We start from the raw sequence: 17,131 nt of genomic DNA, 5'->3' as shown, positions 1-17,131 counted from the left end.
CGGTTGATAGTCCCTCTCTCCAGGTGATGGTAAACTCGGGCAGGTTGACAACTGAAGTTAATATAACAGGGCGTGGGGGCTCTAAAACTCCTGCTCAATTTCACTGTCATCTCCAAGCGCTCTATAAAGGAGGCCTATCTAGGGTTGAAGCATATGGAGGAAGGTCAGAGGGTGATCCCTGGCACCACAGAACAGGTGGCTCACACGCATCATCCCAACACTCAGGAGGTTGCGACGAGAGGATCAAGGGTTCAAGGCCATCCTTAACTACATATAGAGTTTGAGGCCAGTCTGGGCTACGTGAACCCTGACTCAGAAAGAAGAGGTAACGTGTATTAGTTTGCTTCTCTGTTGCCGTGATAAAAACTCTGACCAGGAGCCACTCAGGGAGGAAAGGCTTTATCTGGCTTACAGGTTACTTGTGGTTCATTATCGAGGGAAGCCGAGACAGGAACCTGGAGGCAGGAACTGAAGCAGAGATTGGGAAGGAGCAATGCTTACGGCTTGCTCAGCTGCCTTCCTAATACAAACCAGACCCGCTTGCTCAGGGGTGGCACTGCCCACAGTGGGTTGGGCCCTCCTCCTTCAGTTAACCATTGAGAAAAATATCCCACAGACACGTGTCTGTGGCCGACAGAGGCAGTTCGTCAATTGAGGCTTTCTCTTCCCAGATGCCCTCCTACCAACCAAGAATAGCCACGCCCACTGTGGCAAGTCCGATCTGGGCAGCAGAAAAACCTGGAGAGCTGGGTATTTCTCAGGAAACATCTGGATCTGGGGGCGTGGCTAACAGGCCGACGTTCACTCAACACAAAGTACCTCAGTAAAAGAGCAGAGAACAGGCACCGTGGTATGTGTCTAACCCCAGCACTCGGGAGGCAGAGCTCTGACTTCGTGGTTAGCCTGGTCTACAGCGCGAGTGTCAGGACAGCGGGAACCACACAGAGAAAGAAAAAGAAGAGAGTGAAGGGCCCTGTGGTTAGCCAAGGCTGGCCCATCCCAGCCATGTCGTGTCAGAGGCCCTTCTGCCCTGTGGCTGGCATTAGAGTCTCAAGAACGGAGCTGAAGAGGAATGAGTTTGGAAAATCGGGGTGATGGTAAGGGTGGGGACAAGGTCCTGGACTATGAGAAGTAAGGACGCAAGAGGAGCGAGCCGCTGTGCCGGCTCTGAGAGTCCGAAGAGAACGCACCATGACCCTCAGGACCACCACTCTTGACCCTTCCCTCTTCCCTTCCACCCAACGCTACATGGAGTAGATGTCAAAGCAGGAGATCGACGACAAGCTGTGCCCTGCCCTTTGCCACAAGTCAGCATTGCTGAAGTGTGTGTACGCGTGTAAACCCCAGGAACCGTTCACTCACAGAGATCACCCGGGACAACTCGCAAGAAACACAATCCCACTGCCCTTTGCAAGGGAAGCCAGGCACGGGGCAGGCCAGGACCTTCTTGGGCTCTTGAATTGTATTATATTGAATTATAATGAATTATATTGAATTGGGCTCATGGCCGTCTGGCCCACTCAAACGCAGAAAGTAATTTTTAATTTAAATTAATTTAAATAATCAAATTTAAATTTTTGAAATTTAAAATTAGCTTGAATGTGATTAAAAATACAGTGTGGCCAAAAGGAAACTGGTGGCTCTGGGACCTTACCTGCCTTTCAGGATCATCGGTGGGCTGTAAGGGGATGTTAGCTTTCGAACCCAGAACAAATGGATCAAGTGTCTATTTAGCACAGCAAAGCGTATGTAGGCTCCAGGTTCTCCTAGCGCCCCTGCATCCACTACAGGGCCCTCTGGCTGGTGTGCCCTCCCCTCTACCCTAAACTTCTCATGGACGGGCTGTCCTTCCCTATTTCCCTATACAATCCAGCCATTTTGGTTACCTGTCTTTTTGCCTACTCACTTGGCCAGTCTCTTGGCCCAGGCTACTCTTGGGTGGCAACTCTTCCCCCCTTCTCCTTTCCCCCTCTGTCTCTTCGCACGGCTCAGGGTCATGCTCACTCTGAACTCTCTCATAGATGCTGCATAGATGCTGTGCTCTCCTTCTTACATAAACTTCCTCCTCCCCCACCATACCTAGGAGCGGCCATGTTTGTTTCTTTCATCCATTCAGCATGAGCTGTGCAGGGGCAAAGCCACAGCTGCCCTTAGCCCTTGTAGAAACTGACTTCAGGCCATACTGGTTACCAAATACTGAGAATCTGTCTCCCAAATCCAAATTGAGGGATCTGCACTGAACCTAACATGAGCTCCTGGAACTTGGTCTCCATTTTGCTTTGATTGTATTTAGTTTGTTTGGGTTTTTTTTCTTTTTGGTTTGGTTTGGTTTTGGTTTGGAGTGGGGTTTTTTTTGGGGGGGGTGTTTTTTCCTTTTGGGGGTGTTTGTGAGGGTTGTTTTTGTTTTGTTTTGCTTTGCTTTTTGGTAGGTTTTGGGTTCGGTTTTTTAGTTTTGTCTCGGGTTTGATTGCTTTGGGTGTTGATCTGAGACCAAGTCTAGCTATTCAGCCCAGACTGGCACTGAACTCACTTCCTCTTGCTCTCAAGAGCTGTAATTAGGGGGTTGGGGATTTAGCTCAGTGGTAGAGCGCTTGCCTAGCGAGCACAAGGCCCTGGGTTCGGTCCCCAGCTCTGAAAAAAAGAAAAAGAAAAAGAAAAAAAAAAAGAGCTGTAATTAGGAGCACAGGCCACACCAACTCCTTATACTATGAGTCGTTGCTAGTCTACGTTTAATGTCATGAAAATGCTATATAATGTTAGATGTTTTATTTAGGCCATAAGGACAAGGGAGGAAATCTGGATGTTTGAGATGTGGGTGCAGTCCCTTCTCCCGGAATGTCTGCTACCGTGGTTGGCCGAATCTCCAGGTGGAGGGCCTCCAAGTATTCAAGGGCTAGGTATGTTTTGAAACTTTTATCTTCTATTCTTCCAAGTTTCCTCATGTAAATAAAATGTATGTTTCATTCATTTATTCATTCATCGAGACAGGGTCTCCTATAGCCCAGGCTGGCCTCAAACTTGAACTTCTGATCCTCCTGCCTCTACCTCCTGAGTGCTGGGATAACAGGTCTGTCCCACCGTGCCTGGTGCATGTGGTCTTGGGGATCAAAAGAAGGATCTGGAGAGATGGCTTAGCACTAAGCTGCTTTTCCAGAAGGCTCTGGTCCAATTCCCAGCACCCGCAAGGCAGCTTACAACTGTCTGTAACTTCTATCCCAACACCGTCTTCTGATCTTTATGGGCAACAGGGACCCAAATGTGTAGGCGTTTGCAGGCAAAACACCTGTACCCGTAGAAGTAAATATTTTAAAAAGACTAAAAGTAAACACATAAATTCTGACGGGTACAGAAGGATCCTCCTGAGCAATGGACGGCCTTACCCCCATGGTGAATGTGCGTGAGATCAGACAGGGTTCTATCGTGGAGGAGCCGTATTGCCTTCCCTTCAGCAAACATCCAGAGTGCGGAGATCATCTGGGAACTTTGATCAGAGGCTGCTCCCAACCCACCCATTGCCTGGCAACAGAACCTGATAAGACAGGTGGCTGGCTTCAAGGACTGGGTGTGGCAAAACTGAAAATATTGACTTGGGGCACTAGTGGGCAACAGGTCTCTCAGCTTGTTCCAATCGCCCAGGGCAATCCTGATAACCATCCTCCTGTTTCCTGGGACTCACTGTGTTTGTAAACGGTAATAACACTGCATTTACCTCCAAGGGTGTTTAGTGTACACCTGTCATCCCATCTGAGGCACGTGAGTCTAGGCTACAGTAAGACCCTGCGTTAAAAATAAGATAATAGTAATAATAATAATAATAATAATAATAATAATAATAATAATAATAATAAAGACGGTGGAAAGAACTCAGATGATAAGGACACCTGACACCAAGCCTGCCGACCTGAATTCCACCCTCAGGACCCACGGGGTGAAAGTGAGGACCACGCCTACAGGCTGTTCTCTAACCTCCACATTGACATGCATGCCTGTGCACAATGAATGAATGAATAATAAAGTGTAAATGTTTGAAAGCACAAAGGGTGTGCCTTTGCGTTCAGATTGACCAGTTATCAGACCGCTTTGCTGGAGCCAAGAAAATGATGGTTCACTGGTGGGTGGGGCCATTCCCCTGGCCACGACCGACCAACTATGCATAGCTCTCGTGCTTACTGAACCCCAAATCTCAAGCCAGGATCCTAAAAATGGACTTGCGGTGTAACTGCGTTTCTTTGTGACCAATGTGGCCATGTTGAAGAGTTCCTGTTTCTCACTATTATTGGTTTGTTTTTTTTTTAATTGGCTTATAAGTAAGGATAGGCAGTCAAACCCAACTAACTGGGGCTGATGCACAAGCTCTGATTAACACGATAATAACTGAAGTCTCTTATTTAAGATCCTTACTTAGGCTCCTTGGCCTTGACTGAGCATATCAGAAGGCTTGGAAGGACAATGACAGTCTAAAAGCCCAGATGCACGGATCCAGGTAGCTAGGAAGGTGGTAAGGCTGATGCCAGGGGACTAGGAAATTAGTGGGAGTTTCCAGTACCAGTCTGTTCCTACTTCCTGCCCAGTCTGGCCCTATTTCCTGTCCAGTCTGGCCCTACTTCCTGTCCAGTCTGGCCCTACTTCCTGTCCAATCTTGCCCTACTTCCTGTCCAGTCTGGCCCTACTTCCTGTCCAGTCTGGCCCTACTTCCTGTCCAATCTTGCCCTACTTCCTGCCCAGTCTGGCCCTCCTTCCTGTCCAATCTGTCCTACTTCCTGTCCAATCTGGCCCTACTTCCTGTCCTTTCTGCACCAGTTTTCCATTGGTTTCAACAAATAGTGAAAGCCTTGGTGGTCATCCCAAGGCCTGATACACACCTAGCCTGGGACACGGACCATGTAACTGTGGGAAACTCCACACTGATGGCAGTGGTGCCAGTACTGCCTCATCCAGTTGTCTCCTGCCCTTCTCTAAACCTTGGGACACTTGCTTGACAGATAGGCAAACCCATTCACATACTTCGGTGAACCTATACACACCCATAAGCACACAGTCCACCCTCCACATGCAAACACTGGCTCCACACACACCCTTTCTATCGAGATTACAAGGGGAAGGCAGGGGCACTAAGAGCAGTGCGGGAGGGTATGTTGGTGAAGAGCAGGGGCAAACCCACGTATCTGTGCCAAGTCCTATCGTGAACTATCGTGGCATCTAGAAATTGCAGGCCCAACACACCCCATCACTAAAAATAGACTCTGGACATCTGGAAGGTTGGGAAACCAGACCTCCTAGGTCCCTGGTGAGGAAATAGAGAAGGCTGAAGGACACAAGGAATTCGTGTCTCTGGCCAAGGACAGGCAAGAACTGGGCGGTCCTTACTTCCATGCCCCGCTCAGCCACTCTGATGCCTGAGCTCTGGGGAACAGCACCGCTGACTCTCAGATAGGACCACCCAAAACCTGATTCCTCACTGAATGTGCTGCAAACCTCGAGGGAACATGGATATCTGAGACCCTGCCGTAAACTGTAAGAGGCTATGCACTGGTAAAGAACCACACTCCGTGGACAGACCAGCTTCCAACAAGACATTCTCTTGGAACAGCCTGGAGGACAAGGACTTCCCTGCCCTGCACACCCAGCTTCTATATCCTCCTGCCCATCCCCTCCCACCTACACGAATACATACACAGAGCAAGGCTAGTTGATACAGCCAGCTGAGGCTTTATTTTGGAAAATACAATTGAGTTGGGAGGAAGGCAGGGGGCATTGACATATCCCAGATAGGAAATTCCTCCCAAGGTTGGCCAGAGGGTTAGGGCTGGTCCTCTGGCTGGTCCCTAGTTCCCTGCACTCTGCCATACAGCTGTCTCCCCTTGACCCCTGAGCAGCTGCAGGACCTCAGGCTGGCAATGACTTCAGTGGCCATTCACTTGGACATGATGTCGGAAGACTCAGACACCAGTTTCCCATCTCGGGTTTCAATCTTCTTCACGACCACAGCCTTGGTGCGGCTATAAGTGCTGGATCCCCCAACAGAACCGAAGCCGGGCTGGAAAGAGCTCATTCCATAGTTGAAGCCGGGGCTAGTGAGTCCCCCGTAGGATGAACTCAGTCCTCCTGGTCCGGGACAAAGGATACAGACAGCCGTGTGAGCACAGGCTTAGAGCCCCTTCTCCCTAGTCACCCTCTGACAACCACAGATGGAGAGGTTGGTCTAGACCTGACCGATCCCTGCCTGGTCACTACTCGGCTATGTGGAGAAGCAGACCGAACATGGAAAAGGCTCCCCTTTAAGCCGCATGTCCCTGACTAGCACTCAAACGAGCCGGTCTCTCAAGCTAGATGGAGGGAGTTTTGAAGTTTGCAAAATGTGAAGACACAAAAAAGACAATGACACACATTAGGGACTTGGCACAGGTGGCAGCACACAGCTAGCATTCGTGTGGGACTCCATTACTGGGCATTCTGTTTGGGTCCTTAGTCTGTCACCAATCATCCTGGAACTGTCACCTGCTCCTCAGCACAGGTCTCTCAGAGCCCCGATCCCCTGGCCCCCTACCCTCCATCCCCAAGGCCCAGGATACTCACCTGCGTAGCCACTGGTGGTCTTCGTGTGGATGCTCATGTTCTGCATCCCAGACTCCAGCCTGAAACCAGACGCGTGGAGTGTCAGGGCCGGAGCAGAATCCAAGTCCCAGGAGGGCTCTGGACAGCACCCACCCCTCCCCATTCCAGGTATTCTGAGACCTCCAAACCCACCTGCTCTCCTCGCCCTCCAGCAGCTTGCGGTAGGTGGCGATCTCGATGTCAAGCGCCAGCTTCACGTTCATCAGCTCCTGGTACTCCCGCAGCTGCCGGGCCATGTCCTGCTTGGCCTTCTGCAGGGCGTTCTTCAGATCCTCCAGCTTGGCATTGGCATCCTTCACGGCCAGTTCCCCACGCTGCTCTGCATCAGCAATGGCCGCCTCCAGGGTTGCCCTCTGTGGGGAAGGAGACATATGAGCACCCAGGTGGCATCTGGTGTATGTCCCTCCCTAAGACCCGTCCACATTGAGCTTCTTTGTGTTGTCATTTGTTTTGAAGCCCAGGCTGGCCTTGAACTTACAGCAACCCTCCTTTTGCAGCCTACCAATCACCAGTGCGTAGCACCACATTCGGTTGTACGCTGTACTGAGCCCAGGACTTTGGGCTGCTAGGCAAGTCCTAGAGCAAACTGAGCTACATGCTCAGCCCCACCTTGAGCTTCTTTGAGGGTCTCTCCTCCCTTAGACCATCTCCATCCAGCCAAAAGGGAAGTTCTACAGGTGGCAGTGAGCTAGCACAGGAAGCAATGGGAGCCGCTGTCAACTATTTCCCCTCACACTTCCACCAGTGGCAGTGTAGGGGCTCTGCTTGAACCAGACCAGATCCCTGCCTCCTAGAGTTTCCACAAGGCAGCAAAACCCGCCATTGCCCTGCACATGGTAGACTAAGGAGAGAAGGCCCGGGGGCCTGGACTCTAGCTAACACACAGAGCTCTTCTCCAGATGCATCTCAGCATCCCATAGCTTCCCCATAGCAATGGAGACAGCTGACTAGGAAGCTGCCCCTGCCACTCTCAACCCTGAACACAGACTCCTTCCCCCTTTCCTCCCTGACCCCCTCTTCCCGGACCCAGCCAAGCCCACCAGTACCTGGCCTTTGAGGGCGTCAATCTCCGCCTGCAGGCGGCTGATGTTACGGTTCATCTCGGAGATCTCCGTCTTCGAGCGGCGCAGATCATCCCCGTGCTTCCCAGCCAGGGTCTGCAATTCCTCATACTGCAGGGGCAAGGAGGGAAGTGAGATTTTAGCTGAAATTTCACTCACCAAGCTCCTACATATGTGCAGAAACATGTGCACACGCATGCACACACACTCTCACACACATACACATGCACACACCAGTGAAGGCCCCTCTCCAGAACTCCAGGCTTCCATCGTGCCGAGCCAGCCCACAGCAGGCAGAGTGGAATTTGGTACTCTGTTCCCTCCTAACGATCCAGGGCACAGAACTGGCCAGGAAGGGAGGCTCAGGCTTGTGGCCCCGTTCTTTACCTTAATCTGGTACATGGTTTCGGCCTCAGCCCGGCTGCGGTTGGCGATGTCCTCATACTGGGCACGAACTTCAGCAATGATGCTGTCCATGTCCAGGGAGCGGCTGTTGTCCATGGACAGCACCACAGACGTGTCTGAGATCTGAGACTGCAGCTCACGGATCTCCTGTGGGGCAAAGGGGGAGGGGGGGTGATAAGGCTCTGTCCCTGTTCACAGGACTCTTTGCAACGTGACAAAGGAAAAAGCAAGAGCCAGGGTGTGAAGACGTCAAATGCACAGTGGAAGGGAGTCTCGGGGTTAGGGTCAAAACTCTGAGCCATGAAGGGCGGCATCAAGAGAAACCTGGGGTTAGGCACAGCCAAGGGGAAGGGGGTCTTCAAAACAGCTCAAAGACCAGGGGAGGGGCTTTGAGGACAGCATGAGCCTAAGTTAGGCTGTGTGAGGACCTGGGATAGGTCAGTTCACCCCTCAGCTCATTTGCCCATCTCAAGAAGGGGGCGGAGCCTCTACAACAATTTTAACAGCTGCAGCCTGTTGGCTGGGCGCCAGAGTGGGACGCTGGCAGGCTGGAGGGCCAGCCCACTCCAGCCCCTGAGAATGAACATACCTCTTCATGGATCTGCCGGAGGAAGTTGATCTCGTCGGTCAGTCCTTCCAGGCGGGACTCAAGCTCCACCTTGTTCATGTAGGCTTCATCCACATCCTGAAGGTAGGGAGAGGAGCCCGAGTTCAGTGCTCAGGGGCTCCCAGCATCTACCCATGGTTGATACTTGGTGCTGATCCTACAACCCAGCCTCTTTCTCCCTGGATCCCAGCCACGCATTTTTATTATTATTATTATTATTATTATTATTATTATTATTAAATTTATTGTCATCGTTGTTGTTATTTATTTACTTATTATTATTTATTTATTTATTTCATGTACATTGGTATTCTGCCTGCATGTGTGTCTACGTGAGGGTCTCAGAGCCTCTGAACCTGGAGTTACAGACAGTTGTGAGCTGCCATGTGGCTGCTGGGAATCGAACCCGGATCCTCTGGAAGAGCATCCAGTGCTCTCAACTGCTGAGCCATCTCTCCAGCCAAGTACCGTTATCTCTGCTTCCTGCTCCCACCCACATCCCTCCCCCTTCAGAAAGCTAAGGCTAGACCGCTAACCTTGTCCAACTTGATATCTGGTATACTATCTAACTTCAGGAAGTTAACTCTCTGTCCTGCCTACCTTTCTACTGTTATCTAGAAGGCGTCGAATGGCAAAAGAATCTGTCTTGTTACTTAGAAAGCAATGAGCTCATCAGAAAATACCAGAGAATTCCTAGTCTAAATCCCAAAGCCATGCCTCCTGCATCTACATATAGGTAGGATGACCTTATCTTTCTTCTCTATTTTTTAAATTAATTTTCATCACGTTTAATTATGCGTGTGTGTATTTCTGCACGTGGCTATGCACACACAAGTTCAGGCGCCCTCCAAGGCCCGAGGCATCGGATCCCCTAGAGCTGCAGTTACAGGCAGTTGTGAGCCATTTGATATGATACAGGCAATAGGAACTGAACTCGGTCCTCTGGAAGGAAGGCAAGTGCTCTTAAGCTCCGCCCCATCTCTGTAGCCCCGCCCCCAGACCCTCACCTTCTTGATGAGGACAAACTCATTCTCCATCTCTGTACGCTTGTTGATCTCATCCTCATACCTGGTAAGGAAAGACCTGGAGTCAGTGGGCGAAGGCGAGGGCGAAGGCTGCCCTGGGTCTGCTGCTGCTGCCGCCGGGACGGAGCCCAAGGCTTTGTAAGCGCTAAATGTGTGCACCCCTACCCCACCTTGCTTTCTAAGGGGAGATGAATATCTTAGTTCAGAGATGTAGGGCAAGCAAAGCTGGTCCTTCTGCCCTCCATACCCACTCCCCAACCCCCACCCAACCTTCCTTTCAGTCAATGGGGAGGCCTAGAGCAGGAAAGCACTCTCCAAATACACATCAGACTTGGCACGCTAAGAGACGGGGCCTGGGGCTTGTCACCTCAGGGCACTCTCTGGGGAGCTTGCCAGATCACAGATGTTAGAGTAAATGTGAGGACTACTAGCGCTCTCTCTCTCGCGCTCTCTCTCTCTCTCTCTCTCTCTCTCTCTCTCTCTCTCATCTAAGTGCAAAATAAATAATAAATAAATAAAATCTTACTATGTAGCTCTGGCTGGCCTAGAACTCACTGGGAAATTAGGCTGTGCTTGTGTAAACCCCCACCCCCACCCCACCCCCGTCCCCTGAATGACTATTACAAATATGCACCACCATACCTAGCTTAGGCACGCTATCTAACCCAGAAATGTGTTGCCCTGTGGTAGACCAGTCCTGAGACTGAAGCAAAACTGACCATACGACCGCAGGACCAAACTGCCCATAAGCAGAGGGTCTCAAGAACATAAGGCCTCCGTCCCCCCAAAAGAGGGCTTTATTCAGGGAGGGGCTCACTTATTCTTGAAGTCCTCCACCAGGCCCTGCATGTTGCCAAGCTCCACCTCCAGCTTCAGCTTCTCCTGGCCCAGGGCTTCCAGCTGCCGACGGAGGTTGTTGATGTAACTCTCAAACATGTTGTCCATGTTGCTCCTGGATGTCTTCTGCTGCTGCAGCAGGCTCCATTTGGTCTCCAGCATCTTGTTCTGCTGCTCCAGGAAGCGTACCTGCGTGGGAAGAACACGGAGAGAAAAAAAAAAGAGTCCGCGTCAGGCTAGGGTCAGGATCTGAAGGGAGACAATCGCCGTCTCTTCCCATGGTCACATAGGACCTGGGGAAATAGCTCAGTGTCGGGAGCCATGTTCCTCCAGCACTCGGGATGGGAGAGGCTAACGACAGCCGAGGGGCTTTCATTTGCATAGACAATACGTCACAGCCTCGCTTCCTAAAGGTCTGTCCGATTGAGAATGGTATCGACGATCGTTTGATGGGATCTTGAACAAAGGTCCTGGAAATTTAAGGGAACTTTCTCCTCCCTGCATCCAGGAATGCTTGCTAGGGCTCCTACAGCAACACTGCTGCTACCCTGAGCTGTGTAACTTGGTCTGGGTCTCCCAAACCCTTCAAATGCCTCCAGAAGCTCAGGTAGGGACTTTGAGGAGTCCCTTCTCCACTTTTAGCCCACTTTTAGCAAACTGTGAGGCAAGAGAACAGGTATGTGTGTCTCCTTCCATCCTTCCCACCCTGCTGGAACAGCCTTGGAGACCCTCAGCCTTGGGTGTCCCACCATATCCACAACCCTTCCCCCTTCACATCTTAGAGTATGCAATCCAAGACGTGGCAAGGGGAACGAACGTCTTCTGTAAGAATAGTAGCCTGAATGCTGTTTAAACTGGAGAAACTAGAAAGAAGACATCCTGAGGGTACAATCAGATTACTTTCCCACAACCCACGATATAAATCCTGTCTTCCCTGTAATTACTTAAAATAACCCAAGTAATTCTAGCATTTCATCCTAAAGGAATGCTGATTTCGGGCCAGGTGCTGCCAAAGCTCCTCCCACTTTGAGCTGAACAGGCCAGAGAAACCGATTTGAGGCCTGCCGTGTCCATTTTACAGATAAGGAAGTCAAACCTGACAAAGAGGGGCCACCGGAGAAAACTGCGGGATCTGTAACCACGCGGCACACGCCACGTCCGTGCCAACTGCTCCCCATCGGGACTCAGTGTGACGCTAGAGGCCCTGGGAGCTAGCAAGCCCTAGTGAAGAAGAGGCAGACGCTCCCTGGACGTCCGATTCCACCGGCTCAGCCCCGTGTTTTCCCTCCTCCCGTTCCCACACCGCCTCTCAGGAGCTGGTCAGCAGAAAGGGCCAATCGTCCCCAGGCCACTGAGCCACCGGACTGCAAAACCTGGCCTAGCTTTCGACTTGCAAAGGAACCAGGCAGTTGGGGCGGAGCCAGGGTAGAAAGCTTGAAAGGGGTACAAGGGCCAAACTCGCAGAGGGGCGTGGGCAGGCCGACGCTATCTGGGGTCATAAACTCCGGTTTTAACAGGCCCTGAAACAGGAGCGGAGTGTCCAACGCCCGCAGACTTTGAATCCCGCACGGGCCTTCCCGAGGCGGAGCCCCGAGACTCCCCCTCCCCACCCCACCTCCGCCGCTTCGCGGAGCTCCTCCTGGTGGAAGGGCAGACCCAAGACCTCCGCCCTGGCTCTGCAGCGGCCCCGCCCACACTGGAGCAGGGCAGGGGCCGAGCAGTGACTCAGCCTGGAACCCCCACTCTCTGCTCTGGCCTTGGGCACCAAAGACTTCCATCTGAGCTCGTCGGGTTCAACCAAGACACCTGTAACCTTCTAAAAATCTCACACACCCTCCATTATTTAACAGGAAGATAGAAAAATGCACTGAGCACCAAGAGGAAACCTTGGGGCAGTTCTGGGGGCCGGGGTTCGGGGTGGGAGCGTCCCTGCCACCAGAGAGCAAAGCGACAAGGAAGGGACCAGGCCTGCCAGTGGTTGGGGAGGTGTCCCAGGATTTAGTCACAAGCACTTCAGACCCTCTCGGCCCAAACTAACGTGTGTGAGAGAAGTAGAAGAAAGTGTGGCCAGGGTGAGTGGGTCCCAACAGGAGCTTATGCGGGGCCAGAGATGTACCCATCTCTGTGACTGCAGAAGAAAGAGCGCGGGACGGTTAGTCGGGCAGAGAGGGCTCTCACCTTGTCAATGAAAGAGGCGAACTTGTTGTTCAGGGTCTTGATCTGCTCTTTCTCCTGAGTGCGCACAGCCTGGATGTTGGGGTCCACCTCCAGCTTCAAGGGGTTCAGCAGGCTCTGGTTCACCGTGACCGCCGTGATGCCCCCGACACCAGCCCCGCCAAAGCCGCCCAGGCTTCCGCGGAAGCTGCTGCTGCTGCTGCCCACCCGGGAAAAGCTGGAAGAGCTGATGCGGGCACCGGGTCCACTCGTGAACGAGCGGCTGCTGAAGGCCCGGGGACCGGAGGTGGACATCTTGTAGGATTTCTGAGTCACCCTGACGGACATGGTGAAGTCTGGAGTGAAGGCAGTGAGCTGAAGACGGAGGTTCGAGAGCGAGCCGAGCAGCTGCTTCTAGACGGTGGGACAGCGCCCAGCAAAGGCCCTTTATAAAAGAAGAGCCCAGCCCCAGGGGAGGGAAAAGGGCCTCTTACCTGAGTGGCTAGACACTAGAGGGCAGGGCCTAACCCAACATCTGCAACCTCCGGACAGGACTCAGGTGAGGGCAGCAGAGAGCTGCTCCCATCCGGGATCCCTCTCCAACCCCACCCTAAAAAATCAATCCGGGACAGAGCAGTTGAGCCCTGTGAAGGCAGGAAGAGAGCCTGGGATCTCTGAGCATAGAGACCTAAGCTGTTTTATCTCCTGTCCTCCTGTGAGAGCTACTCTGGGAGGTCTGGGCAGAAAGGGTCCCCAGGCATTTTAGTTTTAAACAAACAAACAAACAAACGATTCTCAAGTCAAACAGGTTACTTGAACTCACTAGAAGTTAAAACTCACGGAAGGTTGGACGGACCCTTCCTCAGAGGTCACATAACAGATATGCTATAGGTTCTCAACCAGTGGGTTGCAACACCTCCTTAGGGATAGAGCCACACCTTCCCAGAGGTGACATATCAAATACCCTATGGTTCCGAATCTGGAGTCACAACCCCTTTGTGGGTATAAGTACCCTAGAGCCTAACCAAAGCCAGAACCCACCTTTACCACCCACCCCACCACATCTGGCTGGCCTCTCCTAATACCTCCAAGAGACCTCCTTTAGGTGGGGCTGGCCAGGCTGGCCAGCAGGGCCCTTCCATTCCCAAGCTCCTGTTTGCCTTGTCCATCCAGGTTACAGTTTACACCACCATCCCACGCCCCGCTATCTGTGAGGCACCCCGCACCCATAGCCTGGCAAAGAGGGGGGAGTAGATATTTGCAGAATGAATGAACACATGCTTCTAGCTCTGCTTGTCCAAGAGAAATCAAACACAACTCTTTTTTTCTGGACACAACACAGTATTTTCCTCTCCTGCCAAGACCGGGAGAATCCTCCAGGCCAGACAGAGCACCAGAGGCATCGAGGAATAGTGAAGAATGAAGAACAGAGGCCAAGGCAGGAAAGGGAGACCCCAGAGAAGAGAGGCACAGAGGTTTCATTTCAATTGCTTCTTTGGAGACACCTTCCCAAGGCTCCCAGCGCAGTGAGTCATGGTGCCTTGGAACGGCATGGCCCTGCTGGTGATTCATTCTCCAGCCACATGGACCCTCCTCCTCTGCCCCTGGCTCCCAACTGGCCCCATGTGTGATGGGGATGGCACCTTCTCCCTGCACCTGTCTCCCTGAACTCATTATTTCATTATCAGAGTGAGTCAGGAGAGCAAGCTGGGGCACGGCCTGCACCTGTGGGAGGCTGGAGACCAGGGAGCTGATCAAGGCCCTCCAGGCCTGGGCGGGGCAGGCTATGGCACGCTGTGGGTACCGAGCAAGAGGTTTGGATCCCCAAGGCAAAGATTCCACCTGCAATTAAATTACCCGATGTGCTGGGCTTTCTGGAAGGTACTGCAGGGTGTAATGTGGGGACTGGGTGGATCTGAGTTAAGGAAACCAAAAGAGGACAGATATCCAAATCCCCTGGGGGACAGGGAAGCTAGCAGACACCACCCCACAGCCAGGGAAAAGAGTATGCACCTACTAAGAGAACTATCTATGGATCCCTCCCGTCTCCAGGAAAAACACCCAGGACTCGGAAGACCCAGAAGGGTCACATATAGGCAAAGGGACAGAGATGACAGAGACTCAGGATGGGCACATATAGGTTCCTACCGAAAGGGACAGAGATCCAGAAATCACCCCTAGAGAGACACACTAATTCCCTTCACAGAAGCACTCTCTCTCTCTCTCTCTCTCTCTCTCTCCCTCCTTCTCCCTCTCCCTCCCTCCTCCCTCCCCCCCCCTCTCCCCCCCCTCCCTCTGAGGTCACTTCCAGAAAGATCAAGGCACACAGTGACCATATTCCTTCCTTGCCTGTCCTTTGCCAGGAGCCTAGACCTCAGTCCCAGGTCTTGCTTCCGGCATGTTAAAGAAAAGGTAAATTCTATTTACACCAGGTCCTCTCACATCCCCTGAATCGACACTTCATTTTAAGGTGGAAATTGATTTGGGCGTGTGTTTACCACCCCCTGTCTAACACAGGCCCACACCCAGCAAGACTAGAGACCTTTTTTCCAGCAAACCAAAGGGAGGGAACCATGGCTGGCGCCAAGCCAGTGAGAAAAAGCGGAAGGAGAAAGGGAGGAGCTGGTCAGACAGGTATGGCAGCCCTGGGGAGGGACAGCCAACTCTCCCTTTCTCCCCTTCCCCCACACCATTTTTGTAGGGACCTGAAGGGAGAATTTCCAGCACCCTTCCTGAAGTCTTGGCTTCCTCCACCCTAGCCACCTGGTTCCTTGGTCCCAAGAATGTCTCTTAAGGCGTGGGTAAGGCGTCAGTAAAGGTGAGACCCCTGTGCTGTGTAGCCCAAAGCTCAACCCAGGGCCAGAGCATTTGCTCACCGTTTGTCAGACCTCTGTGAGTGTCCAGAGACCCCCCAATCAACCCCTCCCAATATGGCCTCTGCTCAGCCAGAGAAGCCAGGGCTGCTCTGTCCAATGGCTTCTGCCTGGGACTTCCCCAGGGTAGAGGTAGAAGGGAAAGGCCCCAGGGACTAGGGACAAGTAGTCAGAGAAGGAACCAAACTAGGGCAGCCACAGGTACAACTCCTTGTAAGGCTGTCTCTAGCCACTGCGGTCACAAAAGCCTGTTCAACAAAAGGGGCGTACACGCTTGTGACAAGGTGAGGGTGCCCTGCACAGACGACTCTGTGTTTCCTGGAGATCCAAGGGGGAAAGGAGCACCCCCCCATGTTAAGACCCAGCCCTCTCCTACCACTGCACACATAAACACAAGTAAATAAAAGTAATTTTTAAAATACGATCATTGAAAAAAAGAAAAAGATTAGTGGCTAAGAACGTAGTTCAATTATTTGCTTAGCATGCCACAGAACCTGGGTTTGGTGCCAGTACCACATAAACTGGGTGTGGTGGTCCACGCCTATAATTCTGGCACTTCAGGAGGTTGGGGCAGAAGGAGCAGAAGTTCAGGTCCTCCTCAGGTACATTTTGAGTTTAAGGCCAACCTGAGAACAAGAGACCCTGTCCGGTGGGAGGTGTGGTGGGGGGCAGGGAGTTTGTACACCAGACCTTGGGCTAGGAACAGGAGGCAGCGTAAAGTCTGTCCCTGCAGGAGGGCGAAGTCCTCAAAGTACCAAAAATCACTTTGAACAACGGAGCAATTCTAAATATTGAGGGCGGTGGCGGCGGAGTATAAACAGCTGGGGGTACCCGGCTGAACAGTTTAAATAGGAAGCCACAGACGGTGTGGACAGCCATCTGGTAAGCCACAGAAAGAGTGATTAAGTTGATTGCTGGTTCTGTGCTCTGTGCCTTCAGGCGAAATTGTTCATTGTCTGTGCCTGACAAACATAGGCCATAAGTGATCCACCGCAGAGCTCGTCCCCAGTCCTCTCTACATTCTCTTGTAACTTTTACACGATCTAGGTTGCCCATGCTGGCCAAGCTCGCTGTGTAGTCCATATCACTTCAGCGTATCCCCTTCCTCTGCCTGCCAGACAGATTCGAGGGCCGGCAGGCGTGTACCACCAGGCTCAAGTGATTGATTTTTCTTCTTTCTTTTCTTCACCGTAAGTCATGGCTCTCTGGTCATTCAAACCTCAGGATGGGAATTGGACCGACAACCCCAAGGAGAAGCAAGTTTCCAAGTCAGGGAGCGTTCACTCTAGTACGTGGGGCACCAAAAGAGGCTTTATGAGTATTGCAAGTGCCTTACACTATTATAAATATCCCTTACTTCTCATAAGAGTGCTACAAAGCTGGCAAGACGAGAAAACTGACTCCCACTTCACAGGCATAACTCGGCATTGTATGCACACGCGCCCGAGCATGGACATGCTTCCCACAGGGTGATGAAGAACAATCTAAGTTATACAAGAGCTCAGCAGCCATGACACTGGCACCCAGCAGGAGTGACCAGCCATAGCTGACGGG

General features: G+C 52.1%; 1 protein-coding gene across 1 annotated transcript; it reads right to left on the bottom strand.

Annotated features, from left to right (window-relative positions):
* Nucleotides 1-5,686: 5,686 nt before the first annotated feature.
* Nucleotides 5,687-13,139, bottom strand: Krt8 (keratin 8). Its single transcript, XM_032884840.1, has 9 exons — nucleotides 12,729-13,139; nucleotides 10,531-10,739; nucleotides 9,696-9,756; nucleotides 8,671-8,766; nucleotides 8,064-8,228; nucleotides 7,662-7,787; nucleotides 6,748-6,968; nucleotides 6,577-6,635; nucleotides 5,687-6,105 (listed from the first exon to the last, which is right to left on the bottom strand). The coding sequence occupies exons 1-9, from the start codon at nucleotides 13,050-13,052 to the stop codon at nucleotides 5,915-5,917; spliced, it is 1,452 nt and encodes a 483-aa protein (XP_032740731.1). The 5' UTR covers nucleotides 13,053-13,139; the 3' UTR covers nucleotides 5,687-5,914.
* Nucleotides 13,140-17,131: the final 3,992 nt, after the last annotated feature.

Source organism: Rattus rattus, chromosome 1 (assembly GCF_011064425.1).
Source record: "Rattus rattus isolate New Zealand chromosome 1, Rrattus_CSIRO_v1, whole genome shotgun sequence".
Taxonomy (NCBI): domain Eukaryota; kingdom Metazoa; phylum Chordata; class Mammalia; order Rodentia; family Muridae; genus Rattus; species Rattus rattus.
This window is presented reverse-complemented; position numbering and strand designations above follow the sequence as displayed.